This window comes from Papio anubis, chromosome 6, assembly GCF_008728515.1.
Source record: "Papio anubis isolate 15944 chromosome 6, Panubis1.0, whole genome shotgun sequence".
Lineage (NCBI taxonomy): Eukaryota > Metazoa > Chordata > Mammalia > Primates > Cercopithecidae > Papio > Papio anubis.
Genome location: NC_044981.1, coordinates 9,876,040 through 9,897,506, shown reverse-complemented (window position 1 = coordinate 9,897,506; position 21,467 = coordinate 9,876,040). Strand labels below are relative to the sequence as shown.

Genomic DNA, 21,467 nt, shown 5'->3' with positions numbered 1-21,467 from the left:
CAACTCTTCTGTGTGCAGGAGATTTGAAGCAGTTCTTTCCTAACCATGCACTCCAGTCCACTCCACACTGCTGTTCTTATTCCTGTGTAGACTGATGGTGTGTTAACTATTGACTCTCCAACGCAGAGTTTATATTCCTCTTTTTACCTATTCCTCAATGTAGATTTAGATACTAGTGCAGAAAAATACTGGGTAGGATGAGGGGGAGAATGATGGTGGAGCAGTTTATCACTGTGGGTACCAGGCCTCCTCTCATCTCTCTCTCAGAAGTTTCAAATTCGGATGCCTGTAGGAGCCAGGCAAGAAACATCAATGAGTAAAGTGTGCTGGGTCTATGTGGGCTCTCGTTTTCCTTGACACTCGTGGCCCTGCTTTTGTTAGTGACAGAGGAAAATCTTTCTTTATAAGAGAAACAGCAGTGCAAGCTAAGGATTGGCAGAGTTTTTAAAATTGGGGCATACATTGTGAGGGCTCCTGGACACTCCCTATTGTCTTAGAGCCACCCATGAATATTACCCATCTGCCTTGAGATCACTTCATTCAACATTACCTAAATATTTTTCAAGCACCCACTGCTTCTGAGGCTCTGCTCTTCGTTCCAAGGGTGTAGCAATAACTAAAACGACTCCTTAAAGGAAAGGACATTTTGGTTTGTGGTCTGCAGTAGGGAGGATGGGACCTGTGGGCCTGGAGAGTATTGCTTGAAAAATATGCTGCCGCCACTCACCTCTGGCCAATTGCTGCCAACCGTGAACGCTGACCCTGTGTTGCCAAAGCTTTTAATTTTCCAAGACAAATCAGAAATTGGATTTCTATTTTAAGTGGCAACTTTCTTATTTTTAAACATTGGCTCAACGTTTTAAAAATCACTGTGGAGGTTAAACAAAATGTGTCTGCAGACAGAATCTGGCTTGCGACCTCTGTTAAACACCATCTCTGCCCTTGCTGGTCTGCTTGAGAAGAGAAATGCAATGAAACGACAGCTGTAGCCATGTTAATTCCCTTCTTTGGAAGCAATGAACCAGTCGTCAGAGATTTGGCAATTCCAGGGCTTAATTTGCAATATAAGGCCAACAATTTCAGTGAAAGCCGTTTTAAAATCAGCCTTCAAATCAACAAACAACAAAATGACTATACAAATCAGCAGTGCTTATTAACCTGGACTCAAGAGAGTGTGGCCAACAGGTTACTTGCAAGCAGGGGATATTGCAGTTATTAATCTGCTTGCAAGTTGGAGATTGGCTTTTAGAAAATGATCCCTATTGTAGGCCACTTGCATTTCTATAAACATGCTACACTGTCATCCAAACCTGCAGCCGCAGTGTGAGTTTTGCAATGGTGCCCGTTTGTTTATTTATTAAGTCTAGAGTTCTCGATAAAGCCTAAGGTTATTATTATTATTATTAGGTAAATTTATAGTGTTTATAATTTAGTTTTCTTTTTTTTTTTTACGCTAGCTACTTTGGACTTTTTTTGTTTTTTGACAGTGAAGGTCTTTTTTTTTTTTTTTTGAGACAAAGTCTTGCTCTTGCTCTGTCACCCAGGCTGCAGTGCAGTGGCTCAATCTCGACTCACTGCAACCCCCACCTCCCAGGTTCAAGTGATTCTCCTGTCTCTGCCTCCCGAGTAACTGGGATTACAGGCATGCACCACCATGCCCGGCTAATTTTTGTATTTTTAGTAGAGATGAGGTTTCACCATGTAGGCCAGGCTGGTCTCAAACTCCTGACCTCAGGCAATCCACTCAGCCTCTCAAAGTGCTGGGATTACAGGTGTGAGCCACTGTGCCTGGCCAACAGTGAAGGTCTTATAGATAGTTTAGCAAATGAATCCATTTTCTGATTGGCTTCATATTTTGCCAGTTACTCGAGCTATAGTTTTTTTTGTGTTTTAAAAGGAATGTGGTAGCTGATCATTAATAATCACTAACTTGTTGAAATTATTACATACTGACAGATTCTCCTCATTGTCCTGTGAACTTCTTGTTCTCATTTTCTTCACCACTCTTTGCTCACGTGTTTCTTCCATTTCCCTTTTCCCGTTTGACCGTTTGTCTGTTCCTCAAAGTTCACTCTGCTGCCTGTGCATATATTTACGCGGTCCCTGCATCCTCCGTGCTGATCCAGCTCCTCTGGCCTCTGGAACCCAGCCTCATACCTCTTCTTTATCCCCACCACTTGCCAGAACTCCTTAGCAGCTGAAAGGCTGTTTTCCACCTTTTAACAATTCTTTCCCACTTTTGAGGTCTTTGAACTAAGCCCTGAGGAGTTGCACGGGAGACACATTTTCATGTGTCAGTATATCGGTTACGGCCAACAGCTTGCCAAATCTGTTCATGCTCTAAAGCCAGGTCACATGTTTACTGATTTTCCTTGGCTCAGGATGGGTCATTTGCTTTTCATAACCCATGTTCTGCTGGTTGTCCCCCATTTGTGAGGGTCTGACTACAACCCCCAAATTCTAGCTCATACAAACTCAGTGACTGACATGCTTTATTGAAATAACGCTTAATAGAACCTGTCAGAGATTCCTAAGTGAGGAGGCACCCTGGGCCACTCCCGTTGTTCCTGAGACCGGGCAATAGACAGCTGTATGCCTCCCCGGGTGACAGCAGCTTTTTAAAATGGTACAACACTCACTTCTCTCAGGCTGCTTTCTGGATTCAACTCTACATTTTGTCTGAGATAATGAGGAATTTTGATCTTATTTTACAATTATATTGGGTCTTACTCTACTGAGACTGTATTCTGAATATTTGTGGAGAAAGGCATTTAAAATGCAGCCTTCTAGGAAGGAAGACAAGTGGTCTGCCTTATTTGAAGTTTCTTAAGCATTCTATTTATGTTAATAGAGGTAACCTGGGCTTTTTGGCTTGTACACCTTGGGTTATATGTCTGCAAAATAAATTTATGATGACAATTAACATGAGCAATGTTACAACTTACAAACATTTTCAAAGACAGGTATTAACTATTAGATTAAGGCCAAATTCAAGGGAAAAAAATTATGCTCCACATATATTCCTAGAAATAGATTCTTTAGAATTACTCTTCAGTCACTGTGCTGTGGAAAACACAGGCAAGTCAAACTTCAATTTCTGCCAATTGTTTAAATTTTTAAAATCTTGACACTGGTTTTTTTCTTTTAAATACTTTCACATGTGTTTCACTTATTTTAGGAAGTAATTCAATATAATCTTTAAAACTCTTAGGTTACTTTTAATAAAAAAGTAGGAGTTTTTAAATTAGCACTAGAAGGACTAAAATCTTGCATTTTTCAACATCGATACTGTTCAAAATCTCATATACACTTTGTGAAGTAATTTTTGAAAACAATAATAGATAGCTCTGAATAAAAACAGTGTCACGTGTATCATTCATACACAATGGGCTTTATTTTACTGCCAAGTACTGATAACCATTTCAAAAGGGCAAACTTCGAGTTTAAAGTTTAAAAGACTCTTTTTTTTTTTTTTTTTTTTTTTTTTGAGATAGGGTCTGGCTCTGTTACCCAGGCTAGAGTGCAGTGGCACGATGTCACCTCACTGCAACCTCTGCCTCACAGGCTCAAGTCAGCCTCCCATCCCAGCCTCCCATCTCAGCCTCCCAAGTAGCTGGGACTCCAGGCATGTGCCACCATGCCTGGCTATTTTTTGTATTTTTTGTAGAGATAGGTGTCTGACTATATTGCCCAGGCTGGTCTCAAACTCCTGAGCTCAAGTAATCCACCCATCTTGGCCTCCCAAAGTGCTAGGATTACAAGTGTGAGCCACCATATATGGCCTAAAAGATTATTCTGGTGAACGTTTACAATAATTTAATAAATGCTGGGATCATCACTCATTAAAAAAATTCCGTTTATTCTAATTATCTGGGCCCAGACTGTGTTCTGGTGTAGTATTCTGTCAATTAAAGTAATATCAAATGTAATAGTTTGTGGATTGACCTTAATAATTTATTGTATGACTTTAAGGAATTTTAAAAATGAGTGTTAAAACCAAATTTCCTTTTATTGTAATTTTTATATTTTATATCTTTGCTGGATGATGTTCTCAGGGTTTAATCTGCTTAGCCCCTCAGTACACATATTTATCATTGACTTTATCAGATAGTATCTACTTAAGACTGTTGCAAACCTGGATCACAACTTTTAAATGATAAACAGCACAGACACCTAAGGTATGCAGCAGCAAGCTGTCATTGTAACTTCAATGCAATCTGAATTTGTCACTTTTGGGGAATAAAATAGGACATTTAAGCCATCTCAATCAAATCTGAAGTTTTCCTAGAGATTGCCTTTGTAAAACATTTTGAGAATGTTGACTGACCCTCAGTTTATTAGGAGTCTGGCTTAAGAAACGAGCAACAACAATAAAAGTGAGACACTAGCTTATATCCTGTTGACTTTGTACTTAGATTTTTCGGAACCATTAAGTAGCACTGTAGCTCTCCAGTCTCACATTGTTTAACATAGTTCATGGTTGGGTCTATTTACCTTGGTTTTTAAATATTATTTTTCTTTTTTAGGGAAACTGGATTGAAATCTGCACGTTGCCAAGGGCAAGAAGCTGAGAACATGGAGAGAGAGGTAAGATCGATGTCACAGTAGGCCCCTCCTTAATTTTCTTCCTTTAAAAGCAAGGCTTTCAATCTTGACTTTTCGTTATCCGTGGATGGAAAGTATAGAAGTGAGTAGAAATGTAACCTCCTTTGTAGCACTCACCAGTAAAGAGGCTGATTAACGAGTGTAGCAGGCAATGTCGTAGCAAAAGAGAGTCTACGGAAGAGAAACAAAAGTGCCTCAGAATTCGCAAGGATTCTCATGATCCATAGTAGGACCTCATGGTGCCTGTCTGCTCTTTCTATTTTTGATTAGATTTATAAACACAGCAGCACATATTTTCATGTGGCTTATCGCCTAGGGGCAGAATCAGATTGGCTGCACTGAAACTGTGAGGCTTGTGAATTTTGGGCAAGGGCTAGAGTGAAATAAGTAGTGTAATTGTTTTTGTGGAGTGACCGTGGGACCTCCTCTGTTCTGAATTACACATGGCTCAACCCTTTGACCTGACCAGACTCTGCAAAGGCTGGCAGGACTCCTAACGCTGTGCTGAAAGGGTCGTCGCTGAACAAGCTGGAACGTTATCTGTCAGGCCAGATGTGGGCCAACAACTAGATTCAAATATATTAATTACTAGTGGGACACATTTGCGACCACTTCGACTTCACTTAACCCGTCATCATATAAGTTATTATTTCAACAGGAAGTGCCAATGCGGGGAATGTTTAGAATCCAAATGTAGCACAGATCCTTTGATAAATAGATTATTAGGCTATTTTTTTTTTTAAGTTTACTAAATTTTGGATCATCTTTGAGAATATTTTGCCTAATAATTCAAACATTATTATTTTGAGTCTTTTAATATCCCCAGGTTTGGGGGGAATGTCATAAGCCATGATTAAAACTCTTTCATCTCAACGAGTTTAATTCTTTCAAAATAGATGGTAATCCACTGATATAATTCCTTGAAAGAATCAAAGCTGGGGGAATGCAGAGAACTGGGAAAAGATTTGGGAGAATCATAGGTGCTGACATTTGTGCAATTGTGGAGAATTCATTCTGTGATTCACATGCTGATGAGTTGGATAAAGATGTTTATATCTATCTAGGTATGATTTTGAAGTGACGCCCTTGAATTTTTGTTTCGGATTCAGTAGCTTAAATTTTCAAAGGCAATCTAAGCAGAAATCTCAAGTTTATTTTTAGGCCCTTGACATTATTACCAAAACTAGTTCTAATTCTGGAATATGCCTCAGATTTTTTTTAATTTAGTGTCTTTCCTTGCCAATGCTACAAAGTAAAGGTCTCTGTAGGTATTTTATGTTTATACCCACATGCAAATAATTTAGCATTTAAATTTTTGCTTTCTTATCTGAGGCAACTCAGGCTGAATATTAATTCACTTCTTAGTTATATGACACTTAAAATTTTCTTTAAAGAGTACACAACTTTATATGTGTGGTGTGTGTGTGTTTTGAATTGTATTTTTCTCTTACTCCAGGGACTCTAAACATGAAAATGGGGAGGTCCTCATCAAATCAGTTACAAAAAAAAAAAAAAAACACTCAAATATCCTATAAGCCCCCCAACAAAACTGCATTCAGCCCTACCCAGTCTTACTCTCATTAGCAGCGAAGAGTTTGCTCTCCACACAATCTAACATGGAATGCTTAGAGCAGACAGGTGCAAATTGCAAGCTGTTTCACTTTGGCTGTTATCCCTTGAATCGACAAAGTAATAGACTGGGAGAACAAAAAAGGTTCCAGCTCAAGCTGCATAAATGAAAGTCTTAACAGGGACACACCAGCTGGCTAGGAGAGTTCAATGTAGTGAATACTAAACATTACCTTTGTGCCACTTGCCAAGGAAAAGGGCTTCAGCGACACCCCCTCCCTTTGATGATTGAGATGATGTGCCTTCAAAATCGTATTTTGCTTTATTGTAAAGGCGATACTGTGGCCGAAGTGCATGAGAACGGGATCCAACATACCTGTTCCTGTAATGTTGCCATCATTACACTCCTCCGAGCGATTCAGGCATGATTAGGTTCCTGGAGTGGGACCAGATTGACAGTATTTCTGTCCATGTCTTTTTTGGCTGATCCAAGCAAAGCCCCAGAGCAGTGAAACAAGAAAACACAATCACTAGCACCCCCGCCTCCCTAGCAAGATGAATCTGCTGAGCTAGGCTGCTGAAAAAAACAGTCGTTCATATTAGGAACACCTAATTTCATTTCATGGAAGAGCCATGCCACGCCGCCGGTATGCGTAGGAATCTAAGGTATGCATATCCAAAAAGAGACCCTAACTCTGTCATCCCGAAGTTGCTTCTCTTTGTGACTTCCCAGTGTGCACAGGAACTGTTGTCTGCAAGAAGCAACTTTCACTTGAGCTCTGAGGCCACCGACTTGGTCTGACCCGGCAGATAAGGGTAGGAAGAAAACTGGAGCTGGCCTTGTTTACAGCCGGACAGAAGAAAACAGCCAGACACAAATGAGGGGTGACGGTTTCATGAAGCACAATTGGTTGATCCCAGATGCAATCTGACTGCCCTGAACTGAGCGATGATCCGTACAGTATGCAGAATTCACTTTCTTGCTGGTCTGTGCCCACCAGCCTTGGAGGAATGCTCCCCGCGCCCCTCAGTCATGGCTTTGAGTGCAACCAGAGCTGAACAACTGTACCGCGGGACCCGATTCCTTCTGACAACAATCACATTCTTTTAAAAACTTCATACGTTTTGGTTGTCACTGGTTATAAATGAGTTTGTTGTTGTTCATGTTTGCTACTCTATTGTAGATTTCCTTTCAAGTTAAGAGTGTCCGCATCAAAAGGTATTTGTTGCTTTTTAACGAAAAGGAAATTATTATCAGAAACTGTCAGTTCTTAAAAATTTCAGGTTTTCAGGTTTTTTTCTGTTCAAATCACAAAATATTGTTTCTTCCACATTATTGAATATATGTAATAGGGTAACATTACTAAAATTATTAAAAGGAACTGATTTAGCACCACTTAAACACACATATAAATACGTTACTTTTGAGTTATTCAAGATGAGTAAGTTCTAGGGATCCGTGGTCCGGCATCCTGCTGACAGTTAACACTGCAGTGATGAAACTTGCATAAAGAGGGTGGATCTCATGTTATCTGCTCTTATTGCAATAAAAAATGCTTTAAAAGTGTTACCCTTTAGACAGTTACTTTGCGTTATAGCCGCTAAACAGAAGCACGAAGGCGGAAGCCACAAAGCCTATCCATAGTAGATTTAGTAATAGTTAAGATTTCTAGAGATTTTGCTGATCTCCAAAACTGAATAGATATCATTGAGAAGCAGGAAGATGCTGGTGATGAAATTTTATTTTTTTAATTTAATTTTTGACATACATTATAGGAATTTAGTAAGTTAATATGAACTTATTAAAATGCTAACATTCGCCTAAATACACTAAGTTAACTACTGGTAATGAATGAATTGATGTAAAATATGAGTGAAGGATGATTTTGCATGAGCTAGAGAGATAAAAATCTCATCAGGAAAGAGAGACTCTCAATTGAGAAGGGGGTGGAGGAAATGCAATTTACACCACTTAAATGTGCCCATGTGTAAAGGAGAGAAAACGGTGAGGAAATTGGCAAAAGAGAGAAGTCGGAAATCACTCCTAATTTCCTCTTGAACATATGTTAGTAGTAAAGAGGTCACAAAATACAAACCACCGCTTGGTGATCCTCTCAAAGAATTCATCTCTGGTGTGTACAGTCAGACATTGCTTTCCTTTTGAATATGGGAACTTGTGAAAATATGTTTGAGACCTTTATAACATTGAGAGCAAGTCCATAATTTCATTTGAAGTCCTTAGTAAGGAAATGAGGTCTATTAATAGGCCACATCCATCTATTTAAAAGCATGTTTAGCTCGGTCTGAAAGGAGTGAAGTGCCAAAATTACTGAACCATGTCAAGAAAACTAGTATCTGCTGTTTCCTCAGCTGAAGGCTGTGAAAAAAACAGACTTCAACCTCTTTCTTAATAAAATGAAGGAAAATTTAGTGCAGTTGTGAACTACTCTTTTAAAAAGTTTACCAAGTTTTTAATGCATGTAGTCTATTTATTTATTTATTTATTTATTTATTGAGACGGAGTCTCGCTCTGTCACCCAGGCTGGAGTGCAGTGGCGCAATCTCGGCTCACTGCAAGCTCCACCTCTTGGGTTCACACCATTCTTCTGCCTCAGCCTGTAGCTGGGACTACAGGCGCCCGCCACCACACCCAGCTAATTTTTTGTGTTTTTTAGTAGAGATGGGGTTTCACCATGTTAGCCAGGGTGGTCTTGATCTCCTGAACTTGTGATCTACCCGCCTTGGCCTCCCAAAGTGCTGGGATTACAGGTGTGAGCCACTGCACCGGGCCTTATTTTTTTATATTAAAATGGAGAGAATATGTAAATTAGTGTATTTTTTTAATTGTTATTTACAGCATACATCCAAATGCATTTCTAGCATACATTTTAACACTATGCATCTAAGCAATTTTTGGAGTTTGTATCAGATTGTGAAACAACCTCCTAGATGTTATTTATACCTTTTAAATTAGAGCAGTTGTGCAGAATATACCACTATATGGGTATAAACTGAAGCATTAGAAACTTAGAATTCTTTAATGAAGAAAACATGTTTTAAAAATTACTAGACTTTTGTCCAAATAAAATTCTTTATGCATTTTCCTTAAAAGAAAATGCTCACTGCAAGGTCTGCCTCCTGGGTTCATGCCATTCTCCCTCCTCAGCCTCCTGCGTAGCTGGGACTAGAGGTGCCCGCCACCACGCCAAGCTAATTTTTTGTGTAATTAGTAGGGACGGGGTTTCACCATGTTAGCCAGGATGGTCTCGATCTCCTAACCTCGTGATCTGCCCGCCTCGGCCTCCCAAAGTGCTGGGATTACAGGCATGAGCCACCGTGCCCAGCCTGAAATAACTTTTTAACCTATTTTACACTAAATATTTACCTTGTGTTTCAGAGGGATTCTCGGAAAACTAGGTCCTGTATTTGGGTTGACTGCATGGCATATTTGTCAGTAAATCTCCAACATGCCTTTATGATATTGTTATATTTATGCAACTTATGATGTTATGATTTAATTGCTTCATAATGTGATAAAAATAATAAACGTTTTTTGAAAAATTCAGGTTTACTGTAAACATTTTAACAAAAAATGGGAATATTAGATGCTTTAGCAAACCCATTACAAGCAATGACATAGGATTTTAAAATAGACAAGGCATTTTGTAATTCTGAATTCAGTCATCAGAAACTTTATTAAATGAGTTGTCAAATATGGCTCTATCTTAGAAACAGAACTGAGTTTTGCTGTTTTCTACCATCTTTGTCTTTCTTGGTCTTATTGCTTATTGTTAAACTAAGTTTTAATTCAATCTAAGTTTAGATGTTTCTATCACAGACATATTTTAAAATTTAGTCTGACAGTTATCAAGTATTCATTTGGAACTTGTAGGAGTCTGAGAACTCTAATAATATTTCCGGCTATTCATTTTCATTTTTGACCATTTATTATGTATTCTAATATTAATGGGTTTTCTAGTCACATAATGAATTCTGGTTTTCAGTGACGGGGCATCTTAAGAAATCTTTGTAAGTCCCATAGAGTATGACCCACTTGGCAACCTGCATTTTACAGTGTTTTGCCTATTACTGAAATTTAAGAAGATTGGCTCTTATATATCCCTGATTAGATTCAAATAAAAAATTAGTTCACATACTGAAATCTAGCAGTTTAAAACAAATACAGATGCAAGCGAGAACAAATACCTAGTGCATACAGGTTTTCTGCAAGATAATTCTATTCTACCAAAGAAAATGGCATTGTAGCACAGTCCAAATGAATGAATGCCAATTGTGCTGTGTGTAAGTTTCTCAGTGCAAGTTTTTCAACATTCTTAATTTGTTGAGGGCTCTTTGCATTAATTAAAAATGATAAAAACAAAGTATTTTAATGTGACCTTCATTTGGCATTTGTATTAACTTTTCTTATCCTATTTTATTTAATTCTTCCACTTCTGTTGTTCAATTAGTGTTTGACCCCTTTAGGAGAGATGTAAATTAAATGACATTTCAATGCCATCCCATATTTAAAATACTGTGTTAGTTGTGGATCATAAATGATGATCTTCATTCTTTAGCTAATTTATTCATTTAACAATTTCCCTCCAGAAGTTTCGGCAGAAGGCTCTGAAGCAAACTAAGCAGAAGAAATCCAAGTCGGCTGAATTTCTGATGGGTGAGCCTTGCTTGATGAGTTATTGCTCATAATTTGTGTAAGGATTAATTAACTAATTACAGACAAATGGCTGTGGGCGAAATTTTGCTCTTGCTTGTCAGGGTGCAATTTGTAATTATTTTAATCATTTATTCTTTTTTTTAAGAGTTAATTTTAACCTAATTCTGTTTTGGTGACATTTGAGGACGATACACTTGAGTCTTTCCGCACAAGAATTACTGGAAGGAATTTTCTGCTTGTCATTGGAATATGTTTTGTTATCGTATGATCTTCTGACCTCCTTGTTTTGCTCTAGTTAAAGAAGATAGAGAAGCTACAGAAGGCATTGGAAATCCCGCTTTTAACGTGAGCAGTCCAGATCTCTCAGCATGTCAGACTGCAGAAAAGAAAGTTATTAGACATGACATGCCAGATCGCACCCTTGCAGCTCCCCAACAAAAATTCGGGCTGCCAGCCTCTGCAGAACCAAAAGGTGTGACTTCAGTCCTGATTATCTTCACACTCTGTGACAGTTGCTGTCCTCCTCATCTAACCTGGGCGTCCTAGAGCCGGCATCAGGCATTCCAGTCTGGCGTGTCTGCACAGGTTTCCTGGGGAGGCTCTGGATGTAACTCGGCAGGACACACTTAAGGATGTGCTTTGCCATTGGTATGCAGGCCATAATCTCATCTGTGAAGGTTGCTGAGCACTGAATCCACGCTGACTCCGGATGCTGAGATGGAAGGGGCTCAGTCTGTCAGGACTAGTCACACTCTCGACTCTGGTGCAGATAGGGGATTAAATGTTGACGCTCCCATTTACAGGATGCCATCCTGCCAGTGTGCTTGTAGACTATGCTGGCACCCCATTTTGGGGCTCAGGCCCTAATGCTTCCCTCCTTTAGAGGAAGATATAATTTCTCTATAGGTTTAGACACCTGTGCAAGAGTTTAAGAATAAATGCATAAAGCATCCCTTAGTATTTATAATTTCTATGCAGACATTTACCATAAGAAATAGTTTCCTTGATTTTCTGACTTAGGGATATTTCCGACAGTTAAATATAGAGAGGGTGCTACCCAAGCAAGGGGAGTACACACTTTGCATCAAGTCGAAATGTGATGTCTGATTCCTCCCACTCTCGACAAGGCAGCGCTTCTAAGCTATGACCGATTTGCTGCCAAGGGAAGATTGCTTGCACCTACAAAGAAAGAAGTCATTAAAAGTTGCTGTCTTTGCTCTTCTCATCATCAGTGAACAAGACAAAAGATACCCGAATTTAATAACCAGATAGCTTTTAGAGAGGGAACTGTCTGAAGTAATGAAGCATGAGCTGGCACAGATGTGTTCTCGGCTGGTCCCACTTAGCAGCCTCATCAGGATTTCCACCTGTATGAAACAGGCAGTGCAGATCCCAGTAGATTATCATGGTGTACAGGGCATGCATGTTGTGATTTTTTTTTTTTTTTTTTGAGACGGAGTCTCGCTCTGCCGCCCAGGCTGGAGTGCAGTGGCCGGATCTCAGCTCACTGCAAGCTCCGCCTCCCGAGTTTACGCCATTCTTCTGCCTCGGCCTCCGGAGAAGCTGGGACTACAGGCGGCCGCCACCTCGCCCGGCTAGTTTTTTTGTATTTTTTAGTAGAGACGGGGTTTCACCGTGTTAGCCAGGATGGTCTCCATCTCCTGACCTCGTGATTCGCCTGTCTCGGCCTCCCAAAAGCATGTTGTGATTTTTAATTCCTAAGGCTCCGGGGAAATTCTGCCAGCCTCTAAGTATTGAATATCTACCTTCTAGGTAATATCATACATGTTCACATCGATGGATTTTGCTTGGGTTTTCTTCTCCTTGCCTGTGCATGCGTGTGTGTGTTTCTGTAAGCCTGTAGCTAGGTGGTGGGATGTAGGGCTATCAAAATAATAATAATAATAATAATAATAATAATAATAATAATAACAACAACAGCTACCATTCTTTCTTTAGTGCTTATTATATATTGTCAGATACTAAGCACTTTGTGTACATTACCTCATTTAATTTCATACTTCTTTAGGGTGGCATAGTAGGATAGGTATTCAGTTAATGCAATAAAAGCCCCGGTAACAGTGGCTTAGACAAGTTTTGGTGTCTTTCCTTTTTTAAAAATGTACTTTTAAGTTCAGGGGTACATGCTCAAGTTCATTATATAGGTAAACTTGTGTCATGGGTGTTTGTTGTACCGATGATTTCATCACCCAGGTATTAAACCTACTACCCATTAGGTATTTTTCCTGATCCTTTCCCTCCTCCCACCTTCTACCCTCCAATAGGCCCCAGTGTATGTTGTTCCCCTTTATGTGTCCATGTATTCTCATCATTTAGCTCCCACTTATAAGTGAGAAGATGTGGTATTTGGTTTTCTATTCCTGCATTAGTTTGCTAAGGATAATGACCTCCAACTCCATCCCTGTTTTTGCAAAGGACATGATCTTATTTTATTATGGCTACATAGTATTCCATGGTGTGTATCTACCACATTTTCTTTATGCAGTCTACCATTGATGGGCATTTAGGTTGATTCCACATCTTTGCTATTGTGAATAGTGCTTCAATGAGCGTATGCATGGATGTGTCTTTATGGTAGAACAGTTTATATTCCTTTGGTTATGTTCCCCCTAAAGGGATTGCTGGGTCAAATAGTATTTCTGATTTTAGGTCTTTGAGAAATCGTCACACTGTCTTCTGCAATGGTTGAACTAATTTACACTTCTACCAACTGTGTGTAAGTATTCCTTTTTCTCCACAATTTCACCAGCACCTGTTATTTTTGATTTTTTAATAATAGCCATTCTGACTGGCGTGAGATGGTATCTCTCTGTGGTTTTGATTTGTATTTCTCTAATAATCAGTTATGTTGAGCTTTTTTTTCATATAATTGTTGACCGCATAATATTCTTTTTTGAGAAGTGTCTGTTCATGTCCTTTTCCCACTTTTTAACAGGGTTGTTTGTTTTATTCTTGTAAATTTGTTTAAGTTCCTTATCGATGCTGAATATTATTCCTTTGTTAGATGCATAGTCTGCAAAATTTTTCTCCCGTTCTGTAGGTTGTCTGCTTACTCTGCTGATAGTTTCTTTTGCTGTCCAGAAATTCTTTAGTTTAAGTACATCTCATTTGTCAATTTTTGCTTTCGTTGTAATTGCTTTTGGTGTCTTTGTAATTAAATCTTTGCCCATGCCTGTGTTCAGAATGATATTGCCTAGGTTATCTTCCAGGGTTTTTGTAGTTTTGGGTTTTACATTTAAGTCTTTAATCCATCTTGAGTTGATTTTTGTATACAGTGTAAGAAAGGGATCCAGTTTCAGTCTTTAGGAAGTCCTAAAGATTAAATAGGAAGTCCTTTCCCCTTTGCTTGTTTTTGTCAGGTTTGTCAAAGATCAGATAGTTTTAGGTGTGTGGCCTTATTTCTGGAGTTTCTATTCTGTTCCATTTGTCTATGTGTCTGTTTTTGTACCAGTACCATGCTGTTTTGGTTACTGTAGTCCTATAATATAGTTTGAAGCTGTGTAGCATGCTGCCTCCAGCTTTGTTCTTTTTGCTTAAGATTGCTTTGGCTATTCAGGCTCTTTTTTGGTAATGTATGAATTTAAAAATTTTTTTTCTAGTTCTGTGAAGAATGTCATTGGTAGTTTAATAGGAATAGCATTGAATTTATAAATTGCTTTGGGCAGTATGACCATTTTAAGGATATATTCTTCCTATTCATGAGCATGGAATGTTTTTCTATTTGTTTGTGTCATCTCTGATTTCTTTGAGTAGTGTTTTGTAGCCCTCGTTGTAGAGATCTTTCACTTCTCTGGTTAGCTGGTATTTCTAAGTATTTTATTTGTGTGCATGTGTGGCAACTGTGAGTGGGATTGCATTCCTGATTCTGCTCTCAGTTTGACTGTTATTGGTATATAGGCATGCTAGTGGTTTTTGCACATTGATTTTGTATCCTGAGACTTTGCTGTAGTTGTTTTATTAGCTTAAGGAGCTTCTGGGCTGAGACCATGGGGTTTTCTAGTTATAGGATCATGTCATCTGTAAACAGGGATAGTTTGACTTCCTCTTTTCCTATTTTGATGCCCTTTATTTCTTTCTCTTGCCTGTTTGCTCTGGTCAGGACTTCCAATACTATGTTGAATAGGAGTGGTGAGAGAGGGCATCTTGGTCTCGTTCCAGTTTTCAAAGGGAATGCTTCCAGCTTTTGCCCTCGGTATGATGTTGGCTGTAGGTTAGTCATAGATGGCTCTTATTATTTTGAGGTATATTCCTTCAATACCTAGTTTATTGAGAGTTTTTAACATGAAGGGGTGTGGAATTTTACTAAAAGCCTTTTCTGCATCTATTGAGATAATTATATAGTTTTTGTCTTTAGTTCTGTTTATGTGATAAATCACATGTTTTGATTTGTGTATGCTGAACCAATCTTGCATCCCAGGTATAAAGCCTACTTGATTTTGTTGGATAAGATTTTTGATGTACTGCTAGATTCAGTTTTCCAATATTTTGCTGAGGAGTTTTACATCTATGTTCATCAAGAATATTGGCCTGAAGTTTTTTTGTTATTGTGCTTCTGCTAGGTTTTAGTAGCGGGATGATGCTGGACTACAGAATAAGTTAGGGGAGGATTCTCTCTTCCTCATTTTTTTAAAAAAATACCTTCAGTAGGAATGGTACCAGCTGTTCTTGTACATCTGGTAGAACTCAGTTGTGAATCCATCTGGTCCTGGGCTTTTCTTGGTTGGTAGGCTATTTATAACTGATTGAATTTCAGAGCTTGTTATTGGTCTGGTCAGGGATTTAAATTCTTCCTGGTTCAGTCTTGGGAGTCCAGGAATTTATCTATTTCTTCTAGATTTTCTAGCTTATATGCATAGAGATGTTCATAACATTCTCTTATGGTTGTTTGTGTTTCGGTGGAGTCTGTGGTAATATCCTTCTTGTTTTGGATTGTGTTTATTTGGATTTTCTCTCTTTTATTCTTTATTAGTCTAGCTAGCATTCTAGCTATTTTATTGATGTTTTCAACCAGCTCCTGGATTCATTGATCTTTTGAATGGTTTCCTGTGTCTCAGTTTCCCTCAGTTCAGCTCTGATTTTGGTTATTTCTTGTCTTCTTTCCATTTTATTACTCTGTAATCTCCAAGCTGTTGTTCTCATCTGCATGGTCCAAGATGACTTGATGTCACTTTTATGTTTCAGGCACTTGCAGAAAAGAAAAAGGCCACATACAGGTAGTTAGATATGCCATTTCTGTTTCTATGCCTTTTGCCAGAGAGAGAGATAGATATACCATTTCTGTTTGTATGCCTTTTGCCACATGGAGCTGCAACAGAGGCTGGGAAATGAAGTCCTTAGCTGGTAACCAAGTTTCAAGGTGAAGTTGGAAGGTTTCTATTATTATTATTATTATTGTTGTTGTTATTATTATGTGAAATGGAGTCTTGCTCTGTAGCCCAGGCTGGAGTGCAGTGGTATGAGCTCGGCTCACTGCAACATCTGCCTCCTGAGTTCAAGTGATTCTCCTGCCTCAGCCTCCCAAGTAGCTGGGATTGCAGGTGCCTGCCACCTCGCCTGGCTAATTTTTGTATTTTTAGTAGAGATGAAGTTTCTCCATGTTGGCCAGGCTGGTCTTGAACTCCTAACCTCAAGTCATCTGCCTGCCTTGGCCTCCCAAAATGCTAGGATTATAGGCATGAGCCACCGTGCCTGGCCGGTTTCTATTATTAAATAAGAGAATGTATATTGGGGTCAACTAGCAGGCCCTGCCCAAAGTACATTTTATTATTATCCTCATCCTATAGATGAGGAAATCAAGGTTGTAGCTTGGCTAAGGTAAAGCATACAATGTGTGCTATGATGAGAGATTTAAAGGAGGACTTGTTTGGTTCTGTGGTGTATGCATTTTACTCCTCTGTTGCATCTCTCTCTCTCTTTATTAGGGGTGATGTCACCTGATAAAAGGACAGGGCATTCTTTGGGAATGTCAGCATGACATCTGGTGTGGCTGCATGACGTACTCAGAAAGGAAACTCTAGAGCTTGGCCAGACATGCAAGGTCAGCAAATGCATAGATTGGGGGAGAAGATGCAGGAAAGAAGATGAATGCACAGGAACAGGAAGGGAGGGTTAGAATCCCTTGGCATCCATTTGGCCTCTCAGTCAACTCTTGACTCCGAAGATGAACTTCTGGGGCAGGCACATTTTAGCTCTTTGGTTCCCTTGACAGAAATGGTCTTCTTATTGAGCTAGAGTATTTCCCAGCTAGATCCTGGAGGTAAAAATGTGTCCTTTAGCCCAAAATGGAAGATGGAGCAGCCCTTCTTTACAAATTTATATTTAGCAGAGGTATTCAGATTTCTTCAGTAAGAATTCTTATTCCCTAGGGGCTGAAAAAGACTAGGAAACCTTTGTGAAAAATCTCAAATTTTTAAGTTTTTAGATTGATATTCAGGTCGGAAGTAGAGTACTACTTGATGATTTAGCTGTTTGAAACTCAATAAAATGAGGCATGGTGAATAATTACACTTATGATATATCAGGTGTTAGAGAGAGAAAAGTGAGGTTATAAGAAGGATGCCATCTGTGTCTTAGGATGTAAGTACATGTTACAGGCAAGCACTATCTAATAGAAAGTAAAGAGAGCCACATACATAATTTTAAATTTTCTCCCTTTAGGAAGCTGAGGCTGGAGGATCACTTAAAGCCAGGAGTTTGAGATCAACCTGGGCAACAAAGTGAGACCCCATCCCCCCAAAAAAAGAAATTAGTCAGGGATGGTGGCAGGCACCTGTAATTCCAGCTACTCGGTAGGATGAGGTGGGAGGATCACTTAAGCCCAGGAAGTCAGAGGCTGCAGTGAGCTATGATCATGTCACTGCTCTTCAGCCTAACCTACAGAGCAAGACCCCGTCTCTAAAGTAAAAAATAAAGAAATACAATTTCTGAGAGCTACCATAACAAGATTTTTTCAAAAAGCTCAATTAATTCTAATAATATATTTTATTTAAACCAAGATCTCTAAAATATTATCATTTCAACTTATAACCAATGTAAAACTGAAATATTTTCCCTTTTTTGTATGAAATCTTTAAAACATAGTGTGAATCATTACACTGACAGCAAACCTCAATGTGAGTTAGCCCCATTTCAAGTGCTCTATAGGCATACTGTTATAGGTTTAGTCCCTGTGTCTTAGGAAAGACTAGGCATGAAGGTAGTTATTTTCACGAGTGATCATCAGTTTGGTTTGGGAAGATTGGAGGAGCCAAATTTGTAAGCCAAAAATAAAGCAGAGAGAAAGAAACCAAAGAGAAGGAACTTTGGATGAAAAATCCAGGAATGATTTATCATCCTTACAAATCCAGCCAGTTACTGACAGAGGCAGGAGTTACACTCTCTGTATTCTGGAATATAGCCAACTTAAAAAATTATTTGATGCATTTTTACCTTTCCCTATTCCCTTTGAGGGGACTTCTGAAAAATTCAATTGCAAATGATACATGCAATTTTATGGTCTGTGAACAAAGAAGAATATTTGAAATACGTGCGTGTAGAAACCACTAGATATCATAGAACAGTGTTTCTTGTTAATACAATTTTTAAAAGGACATTTATATTAACTGCCAATGTGGTTACTTAGAAAAAATAGAGTAGTTACAAATTTTCCCCACAGTAATATTACAATTAGCACAAATTATCATCTGGTAAGTAAATATGAATACATTTCTTCCTTTAAGATGCTTTTTAAAGAAATGCATTGTATGTAATGGCAGAATTCCAACATGACTTTATTCAAATTCCCTCAAGGAAATGAAAAATTATTTGCCAAATAGCAATTTAAATTATGAAGGAAATGTCTAGGAGAGGGATTTTCTAGAACCAAATCTTTATAAAAAAGATTTCAAGTTTATGATGGATTGAGTCTCCTTGTATAGTAGAAAAGTAATTAAAGTAAGGACACACTGATCTTCAGGAATAGCCAAAGTAGGCAACTACCAATTGCTGTGATTTTGAGATCATTTGGAAGGCCTTCGTATATCCTCAAATCCCACCTGGAGACTCCAATGTTAAGGCATCCTTAGAAACTTATTCATCTAAACATTCTTCAGGGAAAATGACAATGTGCAGCAGAGCTGACACTATAAGTTGATATCAGCCTTGTTTTGTTTTTTTGAGACAGAGTCTAGCTTCCTCTGTTGCCCAGGCTGGAGTGCAGTGGCACTATCTCAGCTCACTGCAGCCTCCACCCCACGGGTTCAAGCAATTCTCATGCTTCAGGCTCCCGAGTAGCTGGGACTACGGGTACACGTCACCACACCTGGCTAATTTTTGTATTTTCAGTAGAGATGGGGTTTCCCCATGTTGACCAGGCTGGTCTCAAACTCCTGGTGCCAGGCGGATTGCTTGGGACCAGGAGTAACAGACATGAGCCACCATGCCCGGATAGTAATAGTCACTTTTGCAAGGTGCAAATGGAAAACAACAGAACAGAATTGAACTCTCAGTCCTTCCTTCTCACTGTGGCTGTATCCCCTCCTGGCCTGCTCTGCCTTTGCTCCCCCACTTCTGATGAAAGTCTGCCAGGCTCTGCATCACACTTTTCTTTCAATTCCCACTGGCCTTGCACTTGTAAGCAGACAATTAGCAGAAACATTAAACACCCCATGCTGTACATTCCCAGACAAATTTGCATATATGTAATTTTTTAAAGTATGAATGCAAAGATTTATTAGAAGGATTTTTAAAAGTCATACAACTTTTTAACACTTATTTTAGGTTTGGGGGTACATGTGAACGTTTGTTACTTAGGTAAACACATGTCACAGGAGTTTGTTGTACAGATTATTTCATTACCCAGGTATTAATTCATCACTCAAGTATTAAGCCCAGTATCCAATAGTTACCTTTTCTGCTCCTCTCCCTCCTCCCACCCTCCACCCTCAAATAGACAGCGGTGTCTGTTGTTTTCTTCTTTGTGTTTGTAAGTTCTTATCATTTCGCTCCTACTCATACGTGAGATCATGCAGTATTTAGTTTGCTACGGATAATAGCCTCCAGCTCCATCCATGTTCCCGCAAAAGACATGACATCATTCTTTTTTACAACTGCATAGTATTCCATGGTGTATATGAACCACATTTTCTTTATCCAATCTGTCACTGATGGGCATTTTGGTTGATTCCATGTCTTCACTATTGTGAATAGTGCTACCATGAACTTTCACATGCATGTGTCTTTATGGTAGAATCATTTATATTCCTCTGTGTATATGCCGAATAATGGGATTGCTGGGTCAAATGGTAGTTCTGCTTTTAGCTCTGAGGAATTGCCATACTGTTTTCCACAGGGGTTGAACTAATTTACCCGCCCACCAACAGTGCATAAGTGTTCCCTTTTCTCCGCAACCTCACCAGCATCTGCTATTTATTTATTTATTTTTTGACTTTTTAGTAACAGCCTTTCTGACTGGCGTGGGATGGTATCTCATTGTGATTTGCATTTCTCTAATGATCAGTGATATTGAAGTTTTTTTCCTATGCCTATTGGCTGCATGAATGCCTTCTTTTTTTTTTTTTTTTTTTTGAGACGGAGTCTCGCTCTGTCACCCAGGCTGGAGTGCAGTGGCCGGATCTCAGCTCACTGCAAGCTCCGCCTCCTCGGGTTCACGCCATTCTCCGGCCTCCCAAAGTGCTGGGATTACAGGCTTGAGCCACCGCGCCCGGCCTGATGAATGCCTTCTTTTCAGAAGTGTCTGTTCGTGTCCTTTGCTGGGCTGCACGTCTTCTGCTCCATCTTGCCCAGAACCAGTGTTTGTTGTGTGCACACTGCTTCCCTGATTGCACTGTCTCAGCTCATCCTCAGTGCTCACTGCCCCTCACATCCTGCCTGAAGATGATTTGCTAGATGATAACAGCATATCCGGAATTATCATAGTTGAAAAGAGATGCGTAGAGAAGCCATAACTGCTTAGAACTTCACAAAGAGAGTTGGTTTTTGTTCCTAACCTGGGTGGGGAGAAAGGGCACCTTTACTATTCCAAATGTATAATATGGTGATACTAAAAATAGAGTTAATACCTGAGTTCTATTTTTTATTTTTTATATCTATTTTTTATAGAAACAGAGTCTCACTATATTGCCTAGGCTGGCCTCTAACTCCTGGGCTAAATTCTAAATGGCAATAAAATGTAATGTGGGACAGATGTGAGAAGGGGCTATAGGAAGATTACAGATAGGAAGAAAAAGAAATAATTATAGACGTGAATAGTGGAACAAGTAAACTCATGGTAAGTTTTTTGTTTGTTTGTTTGTTTGTTTTTGTTTTTGAGACGGAGTCTTACTCTTGTCGCACAGGGTGGAGTGCAGTGACACAATCTCGGCTCACTGCAACCTCTGCCTCCTGGGTTCAAGCGATTCTCCTGCCTCAGCAGCCTAAGTAGCTGGGATTACAGGAACCCACCCCCACACCTCACTAAGTTTTGTATTTTTAGTAGAGACGGGGTTTCACCATGTTGGCCAGGTTGATCTCGAACTCCTCACCTCAGGTGTTCCACCCGCCTCAGCCTCCCAAAGTGCTCGGATTACAGGCATGAGCCACCATGCCCAGCCTTATGGTG

At 39.3% G+C, this 21,467-nt stretch overlaps 1 protein-coding gene across 1 annotated transcript in view; it reads left to right on the top strand.

The window, feature by feature from the left end:
* OFCC1 (orofacial cleft 1 candidate 1) overlaps positions 1 to 21,467 on the top strand; it is a 76,202-nt gene that overhangs the window by 29,532 nt on the left and 25,203 nt on the right. The window contains exons 2-4 of the mRNA XM_021936983.2: positions 4,527 to 4,587; positions 10,783 to 10,849; positions 11,145 to 11,321. Coding sequence (XP_021792675.2) covers positions 4,527 to 4,587; positions 10,783 to 10,849; positions 11,145 to 11,321 — 305 coding nt within the window. The remainder of the gene's footprint in view (positions 1 to 4,526; positions 4,588 to 10,782; positions 10,850 to 11,144; positions 11,322 to 21,467) is intronic.